Genomic DNA, 20663 nt, shown 5'->3' with positions numbered 1-20663 from the left:
GGGGATTGGAAGACCCATTAACGTTCAGTTTTGCTAATAATTTACCTGCCATTTTCGGCTTGACAAAAATTTTCTTTTTTAAGAGTTCTCCGGGAGCGGGGACATGGCGATTTGGACTTTGCATCTTTTTGAGCGTTGACGATGTTCCTTCTCGCTACTTTCGACATAACTATTATCACTTTTACAATGAAAATTTACAGACAGTTGCCGAATACCTGTTGATAGAAATAACCTACTCGGTGGTTCTGTTATCATGGTCTGATTTTTATACCTCCCTCTACGATGATGGGCTTTGATTACAAGGACACCGCACTAGTATTGTCACAACTTGATACTCTGAACAGAGCCTTAAAAAGTTTTTACGCACGGCTCTTATATCGCCGTCGTTTGCATCCATAGTTGGAGATCAAGTCCCCACCCCTCCACAGATGAGCTCGGACATAGGATTCCTAGAGGTAAAGCTCTGTGCATCAACCATATATTTATTCCTTTTATACCTCATCACCTTCTTGGCCTTCGAGGGACGTCCACCCGCCAAACACCTGCTCTTGGCTCTCAGCATCTCCTTTCCCCTCTCTCCAGCCCCACGCGACGCAATAATGCCTCGCCAGAAGCCTCCATTCCTCTACCTCATCCACCATCTCTAGCGCTGCCACCCTCTCCTTCTCTCTACTACTAATCCATTTCTCCCAGAGGAAATCCACATCCGACGCGCCCTGCCCCGCGACCAGGCCTATACTTCGCAACCGGTCTTTTTGAAGAGACAGGGTCGCGTATTGGTTCAAGGTTTGTAGATGAATGCCGCGTGTGGCAAGGTTGGTGACCATCGTTTTTCCAAATGGGTCGTGTGGGCGAATGGGTTCGTAGATAACCAGGGCTAGGGGTGTCATTGGGCTCGTGGACGACGGAGGCAAAGAATTCGGTTGGGAGGTAGTGAATAGGGTCGTGAAATACGCGAGGACGTTGGATGCATCAGTTGGAGAGAGATATATCAAACAACATTCGGAAATTATGAGGGTAGGAAGCGTCGTGTCGATGCCTTCGAATCTCGTTTCGCATGATGGTAGAGAGGAGAGGGTTCGAAGGTCAACTGGGTGGATGTGGTAATATGTGGAATGTAAAGCATCTGCTGCTTCTGATATTTTGATGCCCTGGTCATCTGTCACGCCTCCTATGGAGCTTTCGAGCGTACTCATCAATGCCCGCGATTGTCGAATCGTGCTGATCTTCGCCGTAGTATTTGTTGGGAAATCAAGCTCATGATAAACCAAGTCACCTGTGGCTCCCAATCTCTTTTTTTGGGAAAGCAGTCGAAAGGCACGGGTATCAGTACCCGCTCCCAGTGATATTATCTGCCGCCGTCTTTTCGTAATGTTTGAGTCGTGTGGCGCCAAAAAGTGTGAAATCAAAATATCAATAGCGGTGGTTCGAACGTATGTCCCTGAAAAGTAGAATTCTCTCTCAGTATAGAGTCTGTAGGTAAATATAACATTTGCTTGCCTTACCGCGATTTATAATCGGATACCTTCGAGGCGCATCTTCACGGCCAATGCCACTCAAAATGCCTGCAAATGGATCATCCAAGTATCCCAATTCTACTGCGCTCAATCTAGACATACTCGCATCGTAATCGGTTTGCTGAATTACCTTGTCCTTTGCGGAAACATTGGCGTAGGGGTGACTGGTCTTGTCGGCGCCTCCGCGCCCACGAAAACGGGAGGCTCTTCCAGCTCCATTTCGGCCTAGGAGGAGGTTAGGAATTTGAGGAGCCGACATCTGAGAGTCCGAGAGGGCCTGAAACGACAAAAGATGCAGAGCGCACCCTGCGTTACGCTAGAAGGAACTCGAGGATTGTGCGCGGATTGAGTGACATGGTGCCCCGCAATCTAATCTTATCAGATTGATAGTAGTTAGAACAAGGTTGGCTGAGCCTCCAACACAACTCGCCTCCCCGCGTCTATCAAGTGCTTGATTGGGAGTAGCATGTGATTATAGGCCCAAGTAGAAGCCAGCCGAGCATGTAACCTAGAAACGCCAACTAGTTTGCTCAGGAAAGGACTATGTACTGGCTACAGACGATGACGAGAGCATAGATCCAAAGCCCTGGTGCCTCATACAGTTAAAGCATGTATACTCGTGTACATCGCTTTGTTCTATATATCTTGTAATAACTGCAATGCAATCGTCGAAATCCCCAATGCACATACAGTGTCATTAAAAGTGTTTGCATCTTTTTTTTTCAAGTGACACTTTTCAAACTTCAATTACCCCGCAAAATTGTATACTAGTATACTGAATAATATAATCAATATGTAGATAAATGCTTGAACTATTCACCGTGTCTTGAATAATTTAATTCTGACTTATTTTCATTAAGAGTAGAGGAGTCTATGTGATGATAACTTTCAGTCATATTTAATGAGATTTAAAGAAGCAAGCATTTATAATTATTTAATAAAATTATCTTTAAAATATTCTTCTATGAATTCTCTACAATTCATATGTATTAATGATATGTTACAATACATTTTTGTCGAGCAACTTGATTGTGAAAAGTGTGGGTTTTTGTGTAAAAGTAGGGGGGTTGCCAACACTTTTGTACCGTACATCTCCGCATCACGAGTAAAGGAAATTATTCCTGCACAATGGGCAACTGCTCGAGTTGCTGCTCCGGAACCATCTAAACAAACAGTCCGAATGGAACGTGTTTTTACACGTTGCGCATTTCTTATTTGGCGTCTGCATGTCCGCTGAAATCACGGAGTAGCAAATTGCACATTCTCCTTGGCCCTTCAGAGCGCCCTGGACATTCTTCCTGAAGGCGAGCAAGCCGTCAACGAGCTTGCCGTTAGAAAACATGATGACGCCTTGAATGGACATCAGCCAGCTCTTCCATTTTCTTTCGTCAACAACAACGCGATATCGACCAGTCACCATAGCCGGCTGAAGTGGGTAAGTGGGTGGTAAAGAGATTGAAATCGATGTGGCGGGAGATTCTTCGTCTATTTCAATACTTGCAACGATTTCGGCAACTTTGTAGGATATCTTGACCTGCAAGGCCTGTTCTTCATTGTTCCAATCTTGGGCATCAAACCACTCGGCCACGTTTTGAAGAGAATCTTCTATGACCAGCGGGGAGACCTAACAAAAATTAGAAATAAACATATAGTGCTAGCAGTGAGTACTTACGAATTTTTGAGTCCAACCCTCAACAGGCCCTTTGACACGTTTCTTACTATCCACCCACCATGTCTTAGTGAGATTAGGCAAATATCTCAGGCAAAGGTAGTAAACATTAGTCAGTAGCCACTGTATTTCCTTCTCCAGGGACTCTGATTCGTCTAATTGAAAAGAGCGGATGTCAATTTTAGATGCATCTACAAGCCTTCCTTGAGATAATTGCAAAATTTCAAATGTGAAATCTAGAAGCGGATCGAGACAGTTGTTCTCCTTGATATTCATAGAATAACGCTCTTGAACAGGTAGCGACTACAGAACACATTTTTTAGTACTGTAATGAGTTTCATCAAAGGGTGGGTAGTCTTACTGCAAAAGCAAAGTGATCGAAAACAACCTTCCAGCTCAGGAGGTAACAGCGAACATCCATCCATATATCATCGTTATCTTCGTGGATGGGATGTTGCAGCAGAATATCGGAAGATGGGACGTCGAGAAGGAGAGAGAGCAGCTCGTCTGGGAGGTTCGCTATAGCACCGGACAATGCAACATCTAAAGATAGTGTTTCTTGAGATTTCGGGATGACTCGACGCAACACATCATAGGCAGCACGCTGTATTCCTCCACTGCGAATTGAAAGCGAGCTAAAGAGCCCACTAATATCCTCAACATAATCCACATTAAGTTGCTTAATTTGGCGATCAAGAAGATCGATGGTTATGTTCCAGGGCACATTAGGATTGTACAGTGGACCTAGAAATTCTTAGAGTAAGGAAATATCATAATCATGGGTTTATACTTACCAAGATAGCAAAGTAAATGGATCAATACCTCCACGAGCCCCTTTTGTACAGCGACCCATGCGTCTTCCAGGTCGTCGTTACTTTCGTTAATAGCAAGGTTCCTTAAGCAGTTGAACAAACGTAGCGAAGCGTGGAGAGCTGAAAGATACTCATCGGACTCTTTGTTGTTTTTCCAAAACGAGTCCAGGATAGTAAATGAATCTGCCCAATGAGACCCGTATATTTCTTTCAGCTGCGGGAAGACAGCAGCAAGAATTTTGAAAGCTTCTGCCAGCTGTTCTAATGGAAATTCTGTCGATTGCATACATCTCATCAAATGTTTTACGAGGAACACTAATCTTTGAGTGGGAATCTTCTCAACAAAATTGCCATCTCCTTGCAAAACCACATTGAGAGTAATGAGTTTTTGAAGACCTACTAAGGTAAGCGGGTATTAAATTGGGGAGAAAATAGCACTAACCTTCAACTTGAGAAAGTTCATCAAGTCCTGTGATTTGGGCAACCAGTTGATTGCATAGTCTTAAAGCTGCGGGAGACGAAGCCAGGGAAGCTTTGAAACTAGCAACTACAGCAGGTAGAACGAATGGATTCGCGCTCCCATTCAGCTGTTGCGCCATTTCAAGAGCGGATTCAGCAAAGTCAATATTTTCTAGACTCTCTTTCTCGGCCATTATTCTAGTATACGCATCTGCTAGTCGATAAGCCTCTGGAGTGTTTCCTTGTAATTTCTCCAGACGAGCATGCCAAAATGTCACGATGTCGGTATTATTATTATTATTATTAGGCGAGTTTTTAAAAGCCATCGACTTATTGATCCACTGCTTTATTCTGAGTCGACCTTCAGAAACAAAACTAACAAATTCATTTCGGCTCTCCGGAGAATCTAGTTCAGAAAAATTCAGGGGCAGCATAGTGGTGGTACATTCAACATTCAAGTCATCTTCAACCAGCTGAATCACAAGTGGAAGGTACAAGAACAAGGTCTGCTGCAATTGTGGTTCCATATCATCTATTGAAGTGGCCGCAAGCAATTTTGTCACAAATAATGCCAAGCGAGTAGCTAAAGGCAACTGGTTTGAATCACGGGGTAAGGAGACGACATCGGTATCCTGGTGTGCTTGGTTTACCAGAAACACGGCTCCGCCGAGAGAGCTCATAATGGAAAACGACGGCGGCAAAGGGCATTGGAGAAATGGCTTCAAGGCAGCGGTCCATTGGCTTTCATTGGGAAACAGGCTAGATAAATTAATGTCCTTTTGATCCGGAGCAAAGTCCAGAATCTGTTGTGCGATAGCAACCAAAGCGTCAATGCTAGAGATAAATATCGGTAAGTTAGTGGCAAACACAGTTCTATAATGTACTTACGATAAAGGCTCTTTTTCAATATCCTCAAAACTATTTTCAATGATTCCTACGGTAGGCCCAGGCATATTGCTACTGTTAATCAAACGGTTGATTTTCACCTGTAAAGCATTTGCGCGGTGTGAAATTTCATCGTTTGGGGATTCCGAAAGAAATAAAAGTTTTGAAATCAAGCTAGACCCTTCTGAGCCGGTTGCAAAAGATGTAACACAGTCCAAGGTGACGATGTCCGCAAGGCCACAGAGCGCTTCTAGTGATATCGCCTCATCCATCGACAAGCTCTCTGCTAGGCAACTTAAGACACGGCTGGAAATGCCATTGGAAAATGCTGGATTTCGAAAAGTCCAGGCTATGCTAGCCCAAATCTGTTTTTCTCCATGTAGTGCTTCTTCCAGTTTCTTCATAATTAAGGATTCCAACTTAGGATGTATGCGCAGGTCGTCTGTATTTATCAAAGAAAATAAAGTCTCCAACCCTGAAAGCGCATATAATGTCAGTGGAGTCATTTGGAATGCGGTGATCAGCTTTTTCAGGCCTGTCTGAAAGCTTTCTCGCTGCCGGCATGCAAACAAGGCAGACACTAGGTGATTAGAAGACGGGGATAACGCGAGATCAGGAACAACATCGGCCAGGAATATTTCAACTGAATCTATATCGGACAAGAATCTTTGGGAGTTTATCACAGCATCCTTGATAACCGAGGCTGCTCCGTACGGGTTGCCATCCCGAGACTTCAGGGCTTCAAGGGAGGTCTCAAATAGATTAACTGTGCTCTTATTGGAGACTTGGAGGTAAGACGAGAGCTCCCTATTTTCTTCTACAGACCTTAGAAATTTGGTCTGGAGACTGAAAAATTGTTTTGATTGTAGACAAATCAAGTCTTGAGAGGCTTGAGGGGTTTGAGCTTGCGCTGGAGCGGATAACTTTACAGATTCCGATAATAGAACTGATATCCTGGTCCAAAATTCACAAACGGTAGTAGAACCGGTGGCCTTGGCCGCGAAAACTAGGCATTGCGTGCAGAGATCCACTGCGCATTTATCTTGAATTGCCCATTTGGATTGTTGCGAAGGCGAAATAACATAGTGCTCTGGGATAGGGAGAAGATACTCCTGGGTGAACTTTAAGCGGTCGGTTACTCTTTCTATTTTGTCGGATATCCAAGAAGCGGTCTCAACGAAAGCAGACCAAGCGATGGGAATATTTGAGCGTGCTCCTTCTCTGTTCAATATTCCCCCGAGAAAAGCTTCCATGACGGAGTTAATAGGCTCTAATACATTACTGTTATTCTGAGAGTTTTCTAACAGAATTTCGGCTGGAATGCATTGTAGCAAGCATCGCAGATTTTGCCAGTACAAAGTTGAGCCACCTTGAGAGCCTCTTTTGATGTATTTGACGAGCCGTTTGGAGGCAGAAGTTTTGTCAGAGTAATCATCAGTCCATATTTGAGGATTTTTATGTGTTAATTTTAGCAAAAGGCCAGAATACTCATTTGCTGACCCGTGTTGGTCAATGGCTAGGGGTTTCGCAAGCAATTGCGTACTTATAGTCTTCCATTCACTATATCCCTCAATTATGGAAATAGACGTTTGACAGAGTTCATAGAAAGATCGACGCACAAAAGAATCTTCATGGCATGCAAATTTCCACAGAGTTCGACTCTCAAATAATGATTGCAAAAGAAGAGAATCTTTCTGTAGCTGGCCACCAGGAGATTTAACTAAAAAAAATTAGCGTAAGAAAGGAAGCACGCAGCAAAAGGACCAAGAAAGTACCAAGTAATCGATGAAGCATTTGAAAGGCAGTTGCGACAACCCGGGCATGTTTTGCGTTCGCCTCATCTGGTCGGACGGTTCGCTCGTCACTCAGGGTCAGGGGTGTTTGCTGAACTGTGGCATCAAGTACAAATTCTAATATCGAAGACTGATATACTTTCCATATACTTTGTCTTTTGTCCTCTGCGGGAAATGCGCGGATGATCGAGTCCTGCGCAGCTTTCACAGCTAACTTATCGTTATCATAGAGACCGGCAAGCCAAGCTCCTATCAGTCTTGGAATATAACGAGCTATTCGTTTTCCTGTCGTCGATACAATATGTCCTTGAAGAGTATGTGAAAGCTGACGAACTCTCCGTGACACGTCTATCGATATACGTGGATATAGAATGGCCTATTGGAATTATTACAATCAATTCTGTTGTCACCTTTAATCTACAACTAGATGGGAAGGCAAAACGCACCCAAGCATCCAAAAATCCATCTTCTAGCTTCCCTTCCTGAGTTTCAGAGCCACGAACAAAGTTCAGAAGGTCCTCCAGAGCCTTTGTTTTAGTAGTGCTGTCTTTCTTTAAGAGATTCTTAAACGCAACGACTACCTGGGGGTGGGATAGCAACGACAAGTCCGGAGGTTCAAAGATATAGGACAGCGATGAGACCACATTCCCCGCACCCACGTTTGTTTGGGTGAAGGCGCCAAAAGATGCTGCGCCAAAAGGACTGGAAGCAGCCCGGCTGCTCGAGGCTTGCGACTTGAATTTCTTACTCATGGTGGGCAGAGCTCTCTGGTAGATGTTAGTCCAAATGCAGATGAGGAACGGAAAAAATATACATACTCCGTACTCCAGCGTACAACGCCGCCCGTCTATCACTCCGCAGCTCAAAGAAGCTGGGTGCCTTCTCCGACACCCAAAACGGAGATTTAAAGCGGCGACGTCCACGTGACTTGGCGATTCTGCGGCATCGCCTGGACGCGAAGCCTAAGCTTCAGTAGTATTTCGTGTCTGTGGACGATGAGGGTATTTTGTGACCCGAAGACACAATGAAGTTTTTTATTGAGTATGCATATTGGTATTTTCTTCTGGTGGAATTCCCCTGCTAACCGCTGCTTTCATTAGTGACTTACCCGTCCTTTTTCCGTATCCACGAATTTATCCTGAGCAGTATGCATACATGTGCGACCTCAAAAAGACGTTGGATGCCGGAGGGCACTGCGTTCTTGAGATGCCTTCAGGGACAGGGAAGACTGTATCCTTGTTATCCCTAATTGTCGCATACCAGCAACATTCCCCAGAAAACAGAAAGCTGATCTATTGCTCTCGAACAATGTCCGAAATTGAAAAAGCATTGACAGAGTTACGAGAATTAATGAAATATCGCACACAGCAGCTTGGATACAATGAGGATTTTAGGGCATTAGGCCTCACTAGTAGAAAAAATCTTTGCCTTCACCCCTCTGTGAGAAGGGAAAAAAGTGGCACTGTCGTTGATGCCAGATGCCGAAGTTTAACAGCCAGTTTCGTAAAAGAAAGAAAGGAAAAAGGAGAGGATGTTGAGCTTTGCATATATCATGAGGTTTGCATCTATTTCCCCATCCTAAACTTTGCTAATTTTATTAGAACCTAGATCTCTTAGAGCCAAGTAATCTTGTACCGCCTGGGGTGTTCACGCTCGACGGAATCATCAAATATGGAGAGCAGCATAAGCAGTGCCCTTACTTTTCAGCTCGACGAATGGTACGCTAGCACTCCTTTACATTTTTATAGCACAGCTGTTGACAAATTCCAGATGCCGTTTTGCAATGTTATAATATATTCATATCATTACTTACTTGATCCAAAAATCGCGGAACGAGTGTCAAAAGAATTGTCAAAGGATTGTATAGTAGTCTTTGATGAGGCCCATAATATTGACAATGTCTGCATTGAATCTCTCAGCATCGATATCACCGAAGATTCTCTGCGTAAAGCTGGTCGTGGTGCAAACAACTTGGAGCGTAAAATAGATGAGATGAAGAGAACAGACGCAGATAAACTGCAGAGAGAGTATGAAAAGTTAGTTGAAGGCTTGAGGGAGGCTGATGAAGCACGAGAAGAGGATCAGCTCATGGCTAATCCTGCTCTGCCTGATGACTTGCTCAAGGAAGCAGTCCCAGGAAATATCCGGAGAGCAGAGCACTTTGTTGCCTTCTTGAAAAGATTTATTGAGTACTTAAAAACCCGGATGAAAGTCACTCATACTATCTCTGAAACCCCACTATCTTTTCTCTCTCATCTGAAAGATCTAACGTTCATTGAGCGGAAACCCCTGAGATTCTGCGCGGAACGACTGACATCACTTGTTCGGACTCTAGAATTAATGAATATTGAAGATTATCAGCCTCTCCAGGAGGTTGCAACCTTCGCAACATTAACTGCGACTTACGAAAAAGGGTTTTTGCTCATCCTAGAGCCTTTTGAGTCGGACACTGCAACTGTACCAAACCCTATCCTTCACTTTACTTGTCTAGATGCAGCTATCGCTATCAGACCCGTTTTTGATAGATTCAGCTCTGTCATCATAACGTCAGGCACTCTGTCGCCTCTCGAAATGTATCCAAAAATGCTCGGTTTTACAACTGTACTCCAGGAGTCGTACAGCATGACCCTTGCCCGACGTTCCTTTTTACCAATGATTGTTACGCGTGGTTCGGACCAGGCACAGATTTCTTCTTCCTTTCAAATCCGGAACGATCCTGGGGTTGTCCGCAATTACGGTAATTTACTTCTTGAATTTTCCCGCATAACTCCAGATGGAATAGTGGTATTTTTCCCCTCTTATCTTTATATGGAATCGATTATTAGTATGTGGCAAGGAATGGGAATCTTGGATTCAATATGGAATTACAAGTTGATTCTTGTTGAGACGCCTGACTCTCAGGAATCATCACTTGCCCTTGAGACATACCGCACTGCATGTTGCAATGGACGAGGAGCACTTCTTCTTTGTGTTGCGCGTGGCAAAGTATCGGAAGGAATTGATTTTGACCACCACTTTGGCCGCGCTGTTCTATGTATTGGCGTTCCATTTCAGTATACAGAATCACGCATATTAAAAGCACGGCTTGAATTTTTGAGAGAGAACTACCGGATCCGAGAAAATGATTTCCTCTCTTTCGATGCCATGCGTCATGCTGCACAGTGTCTTGGACGTGTGCTTCGGGGCAAAGATGACTATGGGGTCATGGTTCTCGCAGATCGACGATTTCAAAAGAAACGAGGCCAACTGCCCAAATGGATCAACCAAAATATGCTTGAGAGCGAAACAAATTTGAGCACGGATATGGCTGTGGCAACAGCTAAGAGCTTTCTTCGGACAATGGCGCAGCCATTCAAAGCCAAAGACCAGGAAGGTATTTCCACCTGGAGCTTAGCCGACCTAGAACTTCATGTTGAGAAAGAGAAGGGAGAAGCGGAGAAAAGACAACAGCAAGAAGTCACCCAGCAACACCAGGGAGCTCTAGTGGCTGCTACAGCTGACCTAGATATGTACGACAACGATAATATTGATGCAGACCTTTTAATGATAGATGCTGAATGAATTGATATATGCATGGAGTTGAAGGATTGGAGTTTAAGGCGATATCTAGCATATAGTTCAGGATACCTCGGGGGAGTTTCGGAGTATGAATTGGAAATATATAGTATTTTTGTAAGATCCAAAACTCCTAACGCTCCGTATGAAAATAGCACAGTAGTTACAAGGTATTTAAACAAACCCGAAATACCAATCATGCTTTTTATGCAATAGGTACGAGAATATCAAACGAACCCGTTCCTACAGTACTAGTTCTTCCCATGACAATTCGGCTGCTAGGTCCAGCAAGATTGTCCCAATCACGATCCAGAACAGCGTCCCTTAAAAACCTCACAGTAGTTTCGAAACTCATTTTCATCAACGGTGATGTACTATCTTTAACAATACCCATACGATTAAATGGGCGGAACCCCCCACCCTGAGTCATTACATCACCAATCAAGTTCAAATGGCGGTTATCAACGGCGATACTGTGACTTTTGAACACCGCATCCATCTCACGCACAATACTTGCTCGAGCGGCTTCGACGCCGTAGAGAGTAAGCATATGGTGAATAGAATTGCTGTATAGGGTATGGGGGTTAATGATGTGCTGATAATCGCGCATAGCAAGAAGGTTGACTCCATCGGTGATAACGTGAGCCCGGGTTCCTTTGTCTTCGGGAACATAGCTACAAGTCCCAAGGCCAGGAATAAATTGGATCAGGGCTGTGTGGGCTGCATTCTCCACAAGAGGTAATAGAAGGAGTTTGGGAGTCGAGACATCGTATTGCAGCTGGATAATGCAGGAGTTCCCCTTTCTAATGTCGAATTTGAATTTGGTGACTTCCGCATATTTATCTCGCACAGACTCCTCGCGTTCCTTAGCATTGTTCGTTACTGAAACATCTTCCATTTCAACATCATCATCATTGGATGTGTGGGGTTTACGTTTCTTTCCATTATTATCGTCATCTTCATCACCAGACTCGACTTCTGGGGTATCCTGACGGCGTATAACGTCTTGATCATCATCATCAGGGGCTTCATACGATGCCTGGTTTGACCTGTTCTGTGATGATCGTGCCCTTTTTGCGTCATCTGGATCTTCATCTTCATCTTCATCATCGTCAGCTTCACCTCGCCCCTCGCCAACACGTGGACCATCTTCAACCACGCCAACAGATGCTCCTATCTCTGGCTGCGCAGCAGAAAAGCTGGAGAGAGACTTTTCGTTGGTTCGTTTCTTCAATTCAGCCGTCGTAAGCTTGACGAGTTTTGGAATAAATCGTTTCTCTAGCGTTTCTAGCACGTCTTCAACCTTGATGGCGTATTCCTGAGTGTACTCTTCGGGTGGGAATAGGTCAATGTGAATATCGTAGAGCTTTACTTTGATTTGACCTTTTGTAGCAATACGCTCGTGTACCGAGAGTTTATCGATTACCTCTGCAAGAGTGAGCCGGCTAATAACTTTCGCGAATAATTCCCCATCCCTCTGAGAAGCTTCATCATATAAATCGGCGGACATGGTAGGAGTCATGATATGGGTACTCGCTGTCATAACAATTTCCCTAAGGCGAGGAATACCTAGAGTGACGTTTTTAGCAGAATGACCTGCTAAGTGAAAAGTGTTGAGTGTCATTTGAGTTGAAGGTTCGCCAATAGACTGTCCAGCAACAATCCCAACAGCTTCGCCAGGGTCCACAACAGAGCGCATATATTTCAAGTTCATGATACGCTCAAAGTTTCTCTTTGAAATACGGTTGGTCTTTTCTTTCGTAGTATCTTTCAATATCTTATCGGGGTTTTCTTTCCGGTACTAAATGCGAAGAGAATGTTAGTATAATACTGAAAACTGGGAACCCGTTGACCTTACTTTACTCAACGCAGCGGTAAAGGATTCGGACGTGCTTCCAAAGTTCGCGTTAGGGGGATAAAGAGTTAATGCTGGATCTTTAGCGTCCAGCTTGCCAGTTTTTCTTACTACCCTCATAGCGTCTCTACTCCAATCCGAAGCATCACAGCTAGCGATTTTGTCATACTCATTCTTGCCATTAACTTGCGAGACAATCGACTGGAAATTCTGAGCTAAAAACCCAAAGTCTTGAAGATGCTTTTGTTTCGTGATGTCTAAACCATCCTCTCCATAGACGAATTGAACCAGAGTACCATCTGCGGCATCCCGGACTGAGGTATCATACTCTGCTTTCAAGCCCTCCATCCCCTTGATCAAACAACGCTGTAAATATCCAGAACGGGATGTCTTAACAGCTGTATCGATTAGACCTTCTCTACCGGCCATAGCATGAAAATAATACTCTTGGGGTTTGATTCCAGTAAGGAAACGACCAGAAACGTATCCACCAGCAACAAGCTTCGTCTCGTAGGGTTTGAACGATGGAAGCGTTTTTCCACTAATCATGACTGGAACTCTACGGCCTTCTAAAACTTGTTGGCCCAAGTTGCAGGAGATCAGGTTTGCATTGACCATCGATCCTTTAGCACCAGATACGGTCATCGTTTGCATTTGATTGAATGGGAAAGGTTTTTCAAGACCACGGGGCAAACATGCGGCCGTAATGTCGGACGAGAGGCCGGCTGATCTTGAGTTGTACACGCTATCAAGGCCTGCCTGTTTTTCATTGTCCCGTAGTACATCTTCAAGTCGTCTCCGTAACTCTGCGTCCTTGTCATCAGCCGTACTCTTATCCAAGGTCACGTATTGAAGCGCAATTTCACGGCCAAGGGTGTTGCCTTTCTCCAACTGCTGTTTTCTCACCTTGTCGCCCTCCTTAGTCAGTCGCAAGTCGTCCATACCACAGGTAAAAGCGCGCATTTGCAAGAACCTTGTGAGCAAACGACCAAGGATGCCAATGAGCTTTCCAGCAACTGTATGGCCGTATACTTCATGAACTGAATGTATCAGCCCACCGGCACTGGGTCCAAGCTGGGCTTTGTCCAATATGCCGCACAAAAGCTCCCCATCTTTGAAAATGACTTCGTTTTCTTCGGAGCCCTTGTCCCATCGATCTCCAGGAGTCGAAGACTTTCCTTTCAAGTTTAATCCAGACTGGGATACAGGAGTAATATTTTTGAGAATTGTGGAAATAACCTGTTTTCCAGTCCATCTCGGCTGTGGTTTGAAGATTGTGGGCGGCATAAGTTCAATCTTTTCCCTGACCACATGTGACTTTTCGGGGCGAAGAGAGCTGTAAAGCAATTGCTGATAATCTTCTTCGTCAAAAAGGCTATCACGCGACGTAAACCACGTTCCCATTGAGATATGATCCTGAATGAGGCCACGTAAAGGCTTCCCAGATGTCGCAACAAGATATTGATGATCCGTATCAGCAAGGTACATTGCCTCAGCCCGTGCAATTTCATTTTGAGGAAAATGCAAGTTCATCTCATCTCCATCAAAATCTGCGTTATATGTATTGCAATTAGCGTAATGCATACGAATCGTTTTTTCTCCAATTAAAACACGAGCACGGTGGCCCATGATGGATGGTTTGTGCAAAGTTGGCTGTCGATTCATCAACACCACATCTCCAGTCATTAAATGTCGATATACTTTCTTATTCCTTGAGCACTTGAGCTTCCAATTTGAGGACGCCGTTAACATGCTTGCAATTGAAGCACGTTCATCAGCAGACTTGAATTTTAAGTTAACCACTTGGCCAAGCTCATTCTCAACAGCTGCAGCGCCAGGGTATATATCAGGGCCATTTCTGACAGCCTGCTGAAGTACCTCATGATTCCCATCTGTGACCGGCTCAGGGTATGTCAGTTTCTTGGCAAAAACAAGAGGAATTCCAATCTCGTTGGTTTCGATATTGGGATCCGGAGATATAACACTTCTTGCTGCAAAATTGACACGTTTTCCCATCATATTTTTACGAAAAAGGCCATCTTTTTTTTCTAATCTTTGCTTGATCCCATCTTCGTTTTGCATGCCTGCCGCCCCTTGTGCAGGGTTTCGATCACGGTCTATTAAACTGTTGACGGCATCTTGAAGCTGAACTATAACTTGGAGAAGGTCACGATAACCACGAATACGGGACAGTGACTCAGCACCATCTCCCTGCCTCTCTCGGCTGATTTGACTAATTTGCTCGCAAAGCTTCAGGATTCGGGTGAACGATGTATTTTGCTGAGCTTCCATTATCTCATTCGGGCCCTGCTGCGCCGCTGGACGATATTTGTTAGGTGGTACAAGCAAGTGTTTAATGAAAAACATGTCAGCAGATACATGCGACCGTCGGCCTGCACCCGGTCTCGAATCGTAAATCAGATCTAATATCTCCTGTTCTTTCTCAAACAAAAATCGCATTGAGGCATACACTTCCGAGGATGGTATATATTGTTGTGCGTCTTCCGATTGCGTACGGCCATATGCTCCTTTTTCTTCAGCTGCCGCCAACACTGCGTTCCCCATTGATACCTGGTGTTCTGCGCCATGTGACTCAGTAATAATGCTGTAATCATCATCCTCGATTCCGTTTGCCTCATCCATAAGTCCAATCGATTTGCTTTTCTTAGAAAGGCGAGTCGCTTCCTCCATTAGTACGAGTGGGTTAGGAATTTGTAGGCCTGCTGCAATCATGGCGGCTTTTGCTTTTTGTGGTAACGATCTTCGAAAAATTTTTGAGTATTTGTCTCTTCTGAAAGAGGGGGAAATGCTATATATGAGCGGTTAACCAATACATTCCTAGGTTGATGCATACTAGAGTGACAACTTACCCACTACAGGATGTACACTTCTTAGTATTGGTAACATCCTTCAAGAAATCGTGGACAGTATTTCTTCTCATTTCCGCTACTACTGGATTTTTAGTCATTCGTCCACGATTTTGATCGTTTCCGCGAGTTGTAATGTTGGATATGCACTTGCGGACGAAAGCATTACGGCGATCAATAAGATCCATTTCGTCCTCTTCCTCGCTACTATCAGAGTCTTCGCCGTCCCCTTTTCGTGTACCCCTTTCCAGCTCCATATTTCCAACAGCGGCAGCATCTTCCACCAAACCGTATTGTAAGAGTCGTAACTTGCAAACATATTTATTGATTTGTAACCTCGACATTCGAAACCGGTGGCAGTAAATGCATTGCGCTCTCAGCAGGCGAAAGAGTTGATCAAAAAAGGTAACATTGTAGACATTAACTGGTAGCTCTACGTGGCCGGGATGGCCAGCGCAAGACCAAGAATTTAACCGGCATGTTGTACATCTAAACAGGAATAAACTGTCAGTATACACAACTGAACACACGATGCGAAGGAAGCAGCATACACATGGTCACCCCATGCACCCAGAGCTGGGTCGTATAAGCCTGCCGGGACGGGATTATTGAAAGAGTCGAGAGTTGGGGTATTGTGAATGCGCTTGACTGATATTGATTTGATCTCCTCGCTGGAGAGGATCTCGAACCCCAGCGCACCAATGGTCGAAGGCACAGGCCGGGTGAAGCTTGCCATTGTGTGGAAGCGGCCAGCTGTCAGCCCGTGGCCGTCGCTTGGAATGCGTAGACTGGGGGCTCGTCGTCCGCAGTCTCGTCGAGCTTGAGGAACTTTTTTTTCTGCCGTTTACTGCCGTCTCTGCATTGGAGCTTATGCCAAGAATTTGCTTACTCATCATGTCGCGCCTTGCTTGAGCCGCATCGCAAAAGACTTGCTGGCTTACCACGTCTTCTACTCAGAACCTACGGGCGCAGACCCGGCCACCCATCATTATTGTTTACTCACTCTTGCTGCTATAATATCTCTCTTGTGGCCTTACCATCAGTAGGTACTTGCGAATTTCCCATAACAAGCATTTTTCTTTCGCATCTTGCATACCGCTCAAGATCAGCACATAAAAATGGCAGACGCATCGCACTCCTCCCTGAAGCGACGGCACTCCGGTGATGAAAATGGCACTCCCAAACGCCCGCGATCCAATCATGGATCCCCCGCACCCGATAGAAACGGTGGTGTGGCGCCGAAAATCGACATTCAAAAGGCCATTGCGGCAGCAAAGGCGAAAGCAGAAGCCGTCCGCGCCCGACTCCAAGCGCAAGCCGGAGGAAGCCCGGCTTCGATTACCGCTTCCCAATCTCCTTCCCCCGCGCCTCCTGCGACCCCATCCCTATCCAGAATCGAGCAAATGAAGGCTCGCGTTGCTGCAGCGACTGGAAGAGCGAATGCAGCTGTTCAGCCAAAGCCACAGCCCACTCCTTCATTCGTACCTTTGGCTTCTGAGGAAGGAACTTCAAGAGCTAGGGGCGGCCTCGATGTGGGCCTGCATCCAGCTCTCCTTGGGGACATGGGATCCGATGGTAGGTCTGCTAAAAACAAGCAGGCTATGCACCCCAAATTTGCTACGACTATGGCGAATCGCCAAAGAGACTCGTCTCTACCATTGATCAAATCTAAAGGCAAGCAGCTTGATCTTTCTGGGCCCTCGATCGAAGAAACCAGAAACAATCCCTATTTTGATCCGAGTCTTGGAGCAAAGACAGCCCTCGCCCGCCCTCGCTACTCCCGTCAGCTCGTGTTTAACCAAAAAGGGAAATATATTCAGCAGGCTGCAGCTTTACGGCGACAGGCACAGCTGGAAGCTATGAAAAAGAGAATCGCAGAACGTGCTCGCCAGGCCGGCATAGATGAAGACCTGGACCTGGAAAAAGCATTTCTGGTCCCTGCCCCTCCCGCTATTGAGTGGTGGGATGAAGGTCTTGTCAACGGGACTGATTATTCCGCTATCGACAAAACAGAAAACTTAAAGATAGATTCGCCAGACTCGGTCATCACCCTCTACATACAACACCCAGTACTGCTGGAGCCTCCTCAGGACAAAAACATTCCACCGCCCAAACCTATGTATCTCACACCCAAAGAGCAAGCCAAAATACGTCGCCAGAGGCGGATGGCCGACCTCAAAGAGCAACAGGCTAAAGTTCGACTGGGTCTCGAACCGGCGCCTCCTCCAAAGGTGAAGAAATCGAACTTGATGCGTGTTCTCGGTGAAGAGGCTGTTAAAGATCCTACTGCCGTTGAAGCCCGTGTTAACCGAGAGATTGCTGCACGTGCCGAAAAGCACATGGCGGATAACGAGTCTCGTAAACTAACAAAAGAAGAGCGGAAAGAAAAGCTCGCCAAGCAGCAAGAAAACGATGCGTCAAAAGGAATATATGTGACCGTATACCGTATTGACAGCCTTGCAAACGGTCGCCATCGCTTCAAAATTAGTAGAAATGCGGAGCAACATAGCCTCACTGGCATTTGTGTTATGCATCCTAAATTTAATCTTTTAATTGTCGAAGGTGGATACCATTCCATCAATGCCTATAAAAAACTTATGCTCAACCGTATTGATTGGACGGAAAATGCTGGACCTAATGCCGTCAAAGAAGGAAACCGAGAAGCTTTAGCAGCCTGGCTATCAGCAGAGGATGAAAAAACTGGAGAACTTAAGGATTTAAGCCTCAACTCATGTACGCTTGTTTGGGAAGGAGAAGGAAAAGCCAGGGCATTCCGAAAATGGCTTGGAGCAAGAGTTTGCGAAACAGATGCCGCCGCGAAGGATACTTTGACGCGTGCGAAGATGGAGAACTTTTGGACTCTAGCCAAAACTATGAAGTCAAGTACAACCTGAAAAAATGCTGTCTAGTATTTTGGAGGAAATCAGTACTACCTTTACAATGAAATATATGCATAGGGCTGGATGACAATTGGAATTAAGGTTATTCCGTTCAGATACGGATAACCCACTTCTAGCACAGTTAAATCTGCTCGCGAAAAAAACTACATAATTTTAATACATATCAAACTCCAGTTCAATCTACATATGAAGTTCCCAGACCAGCACACCGTAAAAAACCCTGATTTAGATGGTTATCAAAAGTCATCAAAAAATGACTTGAATCACTTTTTAACCTCATTATTCGTATCATGTGCCTCCACCACTTAGTCGCTTCAGCGTATCCAGCTGGGCTTGAGCAGCAGCAAAGGCATCTGCCTGTCTTTGAGAGATAGGAGATACCGGTGGTATCGATGACCCATTCTGCGTAGCGTATTGCGGCTGCTGTTGATGTTGTTGCAGCAACAGGTTCGAGAAGAAAGCTGGGTTGATATGAGAGCCTGGTGGAGGAAACGGAAGCGTATTTTGCGGAGGAAAGGAGAAATTTGGGAAAGGGAACTGTGTCTGAGGTTGGTTAACTTGCGGCGAGAAGGCGGGATATGTCTGAGGGAAGGCTTGTGGTGGTGCAGAAGTAATTGGACTGGCATTTCCATTGTAGGACTGTGTTTGTTCAGGATATCTGTTTGAGAATTGGTGAGGCATTTGTGTTGATCTCTCAGATGGAGGTGGCGGGTGGTAATTGTCTCGGTGGTGCTGATGCCGGCCACTGTCCCGTCCTCCTCTACCTCTCTCATGACCTCGTCCCTTTCCCCTTCCTCTGCCACCCCGGAACCCTCGCTCGGAAGAACGATCATGAAAGCGTGCTCTGGGTTGGTCTCGAGACATTTGCTCATGAAAGTCTTTTGGCCGTTGTAACGTATTATACCCATCCTCCTGCGGCTCGTCATCATAGTTCAGCTCTGTATGCCTCAGTCCTGAAGGACCTGGTCCGCCGCGACGTTTGCCTCCATTTGATTGCTCAGATCGACCTTCTCGCTTCTGCTGGCGCTTGAGTTTGAGCTGACGCTTGTAGGCAGCCTCCGCTTCGTCGTCGGAAAATTCAACTTCGTCTTCTCCAATCTCCTCATCATGCAAATTTGAGGCATCGCTGCCTTTCAGGCCTTTCAGTGGCTGGGTGAAAACGAAAGTAGAGAGATCTACCACATAAAACACTGGTACGCCTTTCTCCAGGCCCGAAGTTTTGATTTCCTCTGAATCGGTAAAGTGAATGGTGTACATTGGCTGTTCAACCTTTCCAAAGGTATCGGAAACCACACCAATCACTTCCAAATTTGCAGAGCAGAGCACGGAGCCAGTTTCCAGTACTTGATATTCACCGGATATATTCGCTTTAACGAGTACGATATTATCAACCACTGACTCAACATTACCGAGCATCTCAACTTTCGTATCGGCAGTAATGACTATGTTGGGTTTCGGGATCACCTCTTCCGCTTTCTCGTTCGCCGTTCTAACACTCTTTGCGGCTGATTTCTCATCTTTGCCATCCTCATCATCTGACCCTGCTGCTGCAAGGAGGATTCTAGCTTGTTCCTCTGGATTCAACAGCTCGTAATCTTCCTCATCGCTTGAATCATCCGAAGAGTCAGACGATGAGTCCGATGACGATTCATATGGCGAAGAGTCTGTCTCCCACTCCCTTTCTTCCATCCTTGTATCAGGCGCCGATTCCCCATTTATAGGCGCACTGGTTTCCTCGGCATGGATGGTATCGATTATGGGCATGGTACTTTCATTTGTCGGAGGTAGAATAATAGTCGATGCTTCACATAGAGTCTTAGGCCCATTGTCTTGCGAGTCAGTTCCCCCCATTTTCGTATCAAAATCATTAGCTCCATTCGTCTTTTCTGTAGTTCCCTTCGCATCGCCATTTGTCGCAGCTTCTATAGCCGTAATGACGCGGTCTAGAGAGTCAGCTAATGTTCCGTGCTCGGGAGGTGCCTGCTCTACATGAGACGGGAGATCGTGCCCATTGGAGTCCTTGCAAAGGCTTAATCCAGGTATCTGAGGACGGGGATTCAGTAGCGACGATGTCCGCTCAGCCTCCACAGAATTGCCGACGTGCGACAGCGGAAAGGGGCTGCCACCGATAGGCGTGTTGTAGAAATTGCTACCCTCGTCGGGGTCCTGATCAGCCATGTCGGGCCGCAGTTGACAGTCGAAAAAATATTCAAGATTTAGGGGTAATATTAATAGCCAACAGGATAAAATGAGCGAGAAACGCGACCATCTAACACATTTTTTGCTTGATGTAGGTGATTGTGAAGAATCAGTCTATCTTTGGCCCAAAAAAAATTATTTCACCCGATGAG

The 20663-nt window shown here is 45.5% G+C and overlaps 5 protein-coding genes across 5 annotated transcripts; 2 read left to right on the top strand and 3 right to left on the bottom strand.

Annotated features, from left to right (window-relative positions):
- Positions 1-491: 491 nt before the first annotated feature.
- LOZ57_003368 (uncharacterized protein) lies at positions 492-7887 on the bottom strand (the record flags this gene model as incomplete). The annotated part of the gene is made up of 10 exons (XM_049252417.1): positions 492-1473; positions 1526-1742; positions 2691-3141; positions 3190-3489; positions 3548-3930; positions 3981-4394; positions 4441-5291; positions 5346-7062; positions 7118-7511; positions 7582-7887. The coding sequence occupies 10 exons, from the start codon at positions 7885-7887 to the stop codon at positions 492-494; spliced, it is 6015 nt and encodes a 2004-aa protein (XP_049108591.1).
- A 272-nt stretch (positions 7888-8159) lies between these two features.
- RAD3 (TFIIH/NER complex ATP-dependent 5'-3' DNA helicase subunit) lies at positions 8160-10696 on the top strand (the record flags this gene model as incomplete). The annotated part of the gene is made up of 4 exons (XM_049252416.1): positions 8160-8176; positions 8236-8692; positions 8737-8853; positions 8906-10696. The coding sequence occupies 4 exons, from the start codon at positions 8160-8162 to the stop codon at positions 10694-10696; spliced, it is 2382 nt and encodes a 793-aa protein (XP_049108590.1).
- A 199-nt stretch (positions 10697-10895) lies between these two features.
- On the bottom strand, positions 10896-16148 carry LOZ57_003366 (uncharacterized protein; the record flags this gene model as incomplete). The annotated part of the gene is made up of 4 exons (XM_049252415.1): positions 10896-12491; positions 12549-15354; positions 15416-15901; positions 15964-16148. The coding sequence occupies 4 exons, from the start codon at positions 16146-16148 to the stop codon at positions 10896-10898; spliced, it is 5073 nt and encodes a 1690-aa protein (XP_049108589.1).
- A 382-nt stretch (positions 16149-16530) lies between these two features.
- On the top strand, positions 16531-18306 carry prp3 (U4/U5/U6 small nuclear ribonucleoprotein prp3; the record flags this gene model as incomplete). Its single annotated transcript, XM_049252414.1, has 1 exon — positions 16531-18306. The coding sequence occupies one exon, from the start codon at positions 16531-16533 to the stop codon at positions 18304-18306; it is 1776 nt and encodes a 591-aa protein (XP_049108588.1).
- Positions 18307-18600: 294 nt separating this feature from the next.
- LOZ57_003364 (uncharacterized protein) lies at positions 18601-20490 on the bottom strand (the record flags this gene model as incomplete). The annotated part of the gene is made up of 1 exon (XM_049252413.1): positions 18601-20490. The coding sequence occupies one exon, from the start codon at positions 20488-20490 to the stop codon at positions 18601-18603; it is 1890 nt and encodes a 629-aa protein (XP_049108587.1).
- Positions 20491-20663: the final 173 nt, after the last annotated feature.

The sequence above is a fragment of the Ophidiomyces ophidiicola genome (genome assembly GCF_022830035.1).
Source record: "Ophidiomyces ophidiicola strain CBS 122913 chromosome Unknown scaffold_11, whole genome shotgun sequence".
Lineage (NCBI taxonomy): Eukaryota > Fungi > Ascomycota > Eurotiomycetes > Onygenales > Onygenaceae > Ophidiomyces > Ophidiomyces ophidiicola.
This window is presented reverse-complemented; position numbering and strand designations above follow the sequence as displayed.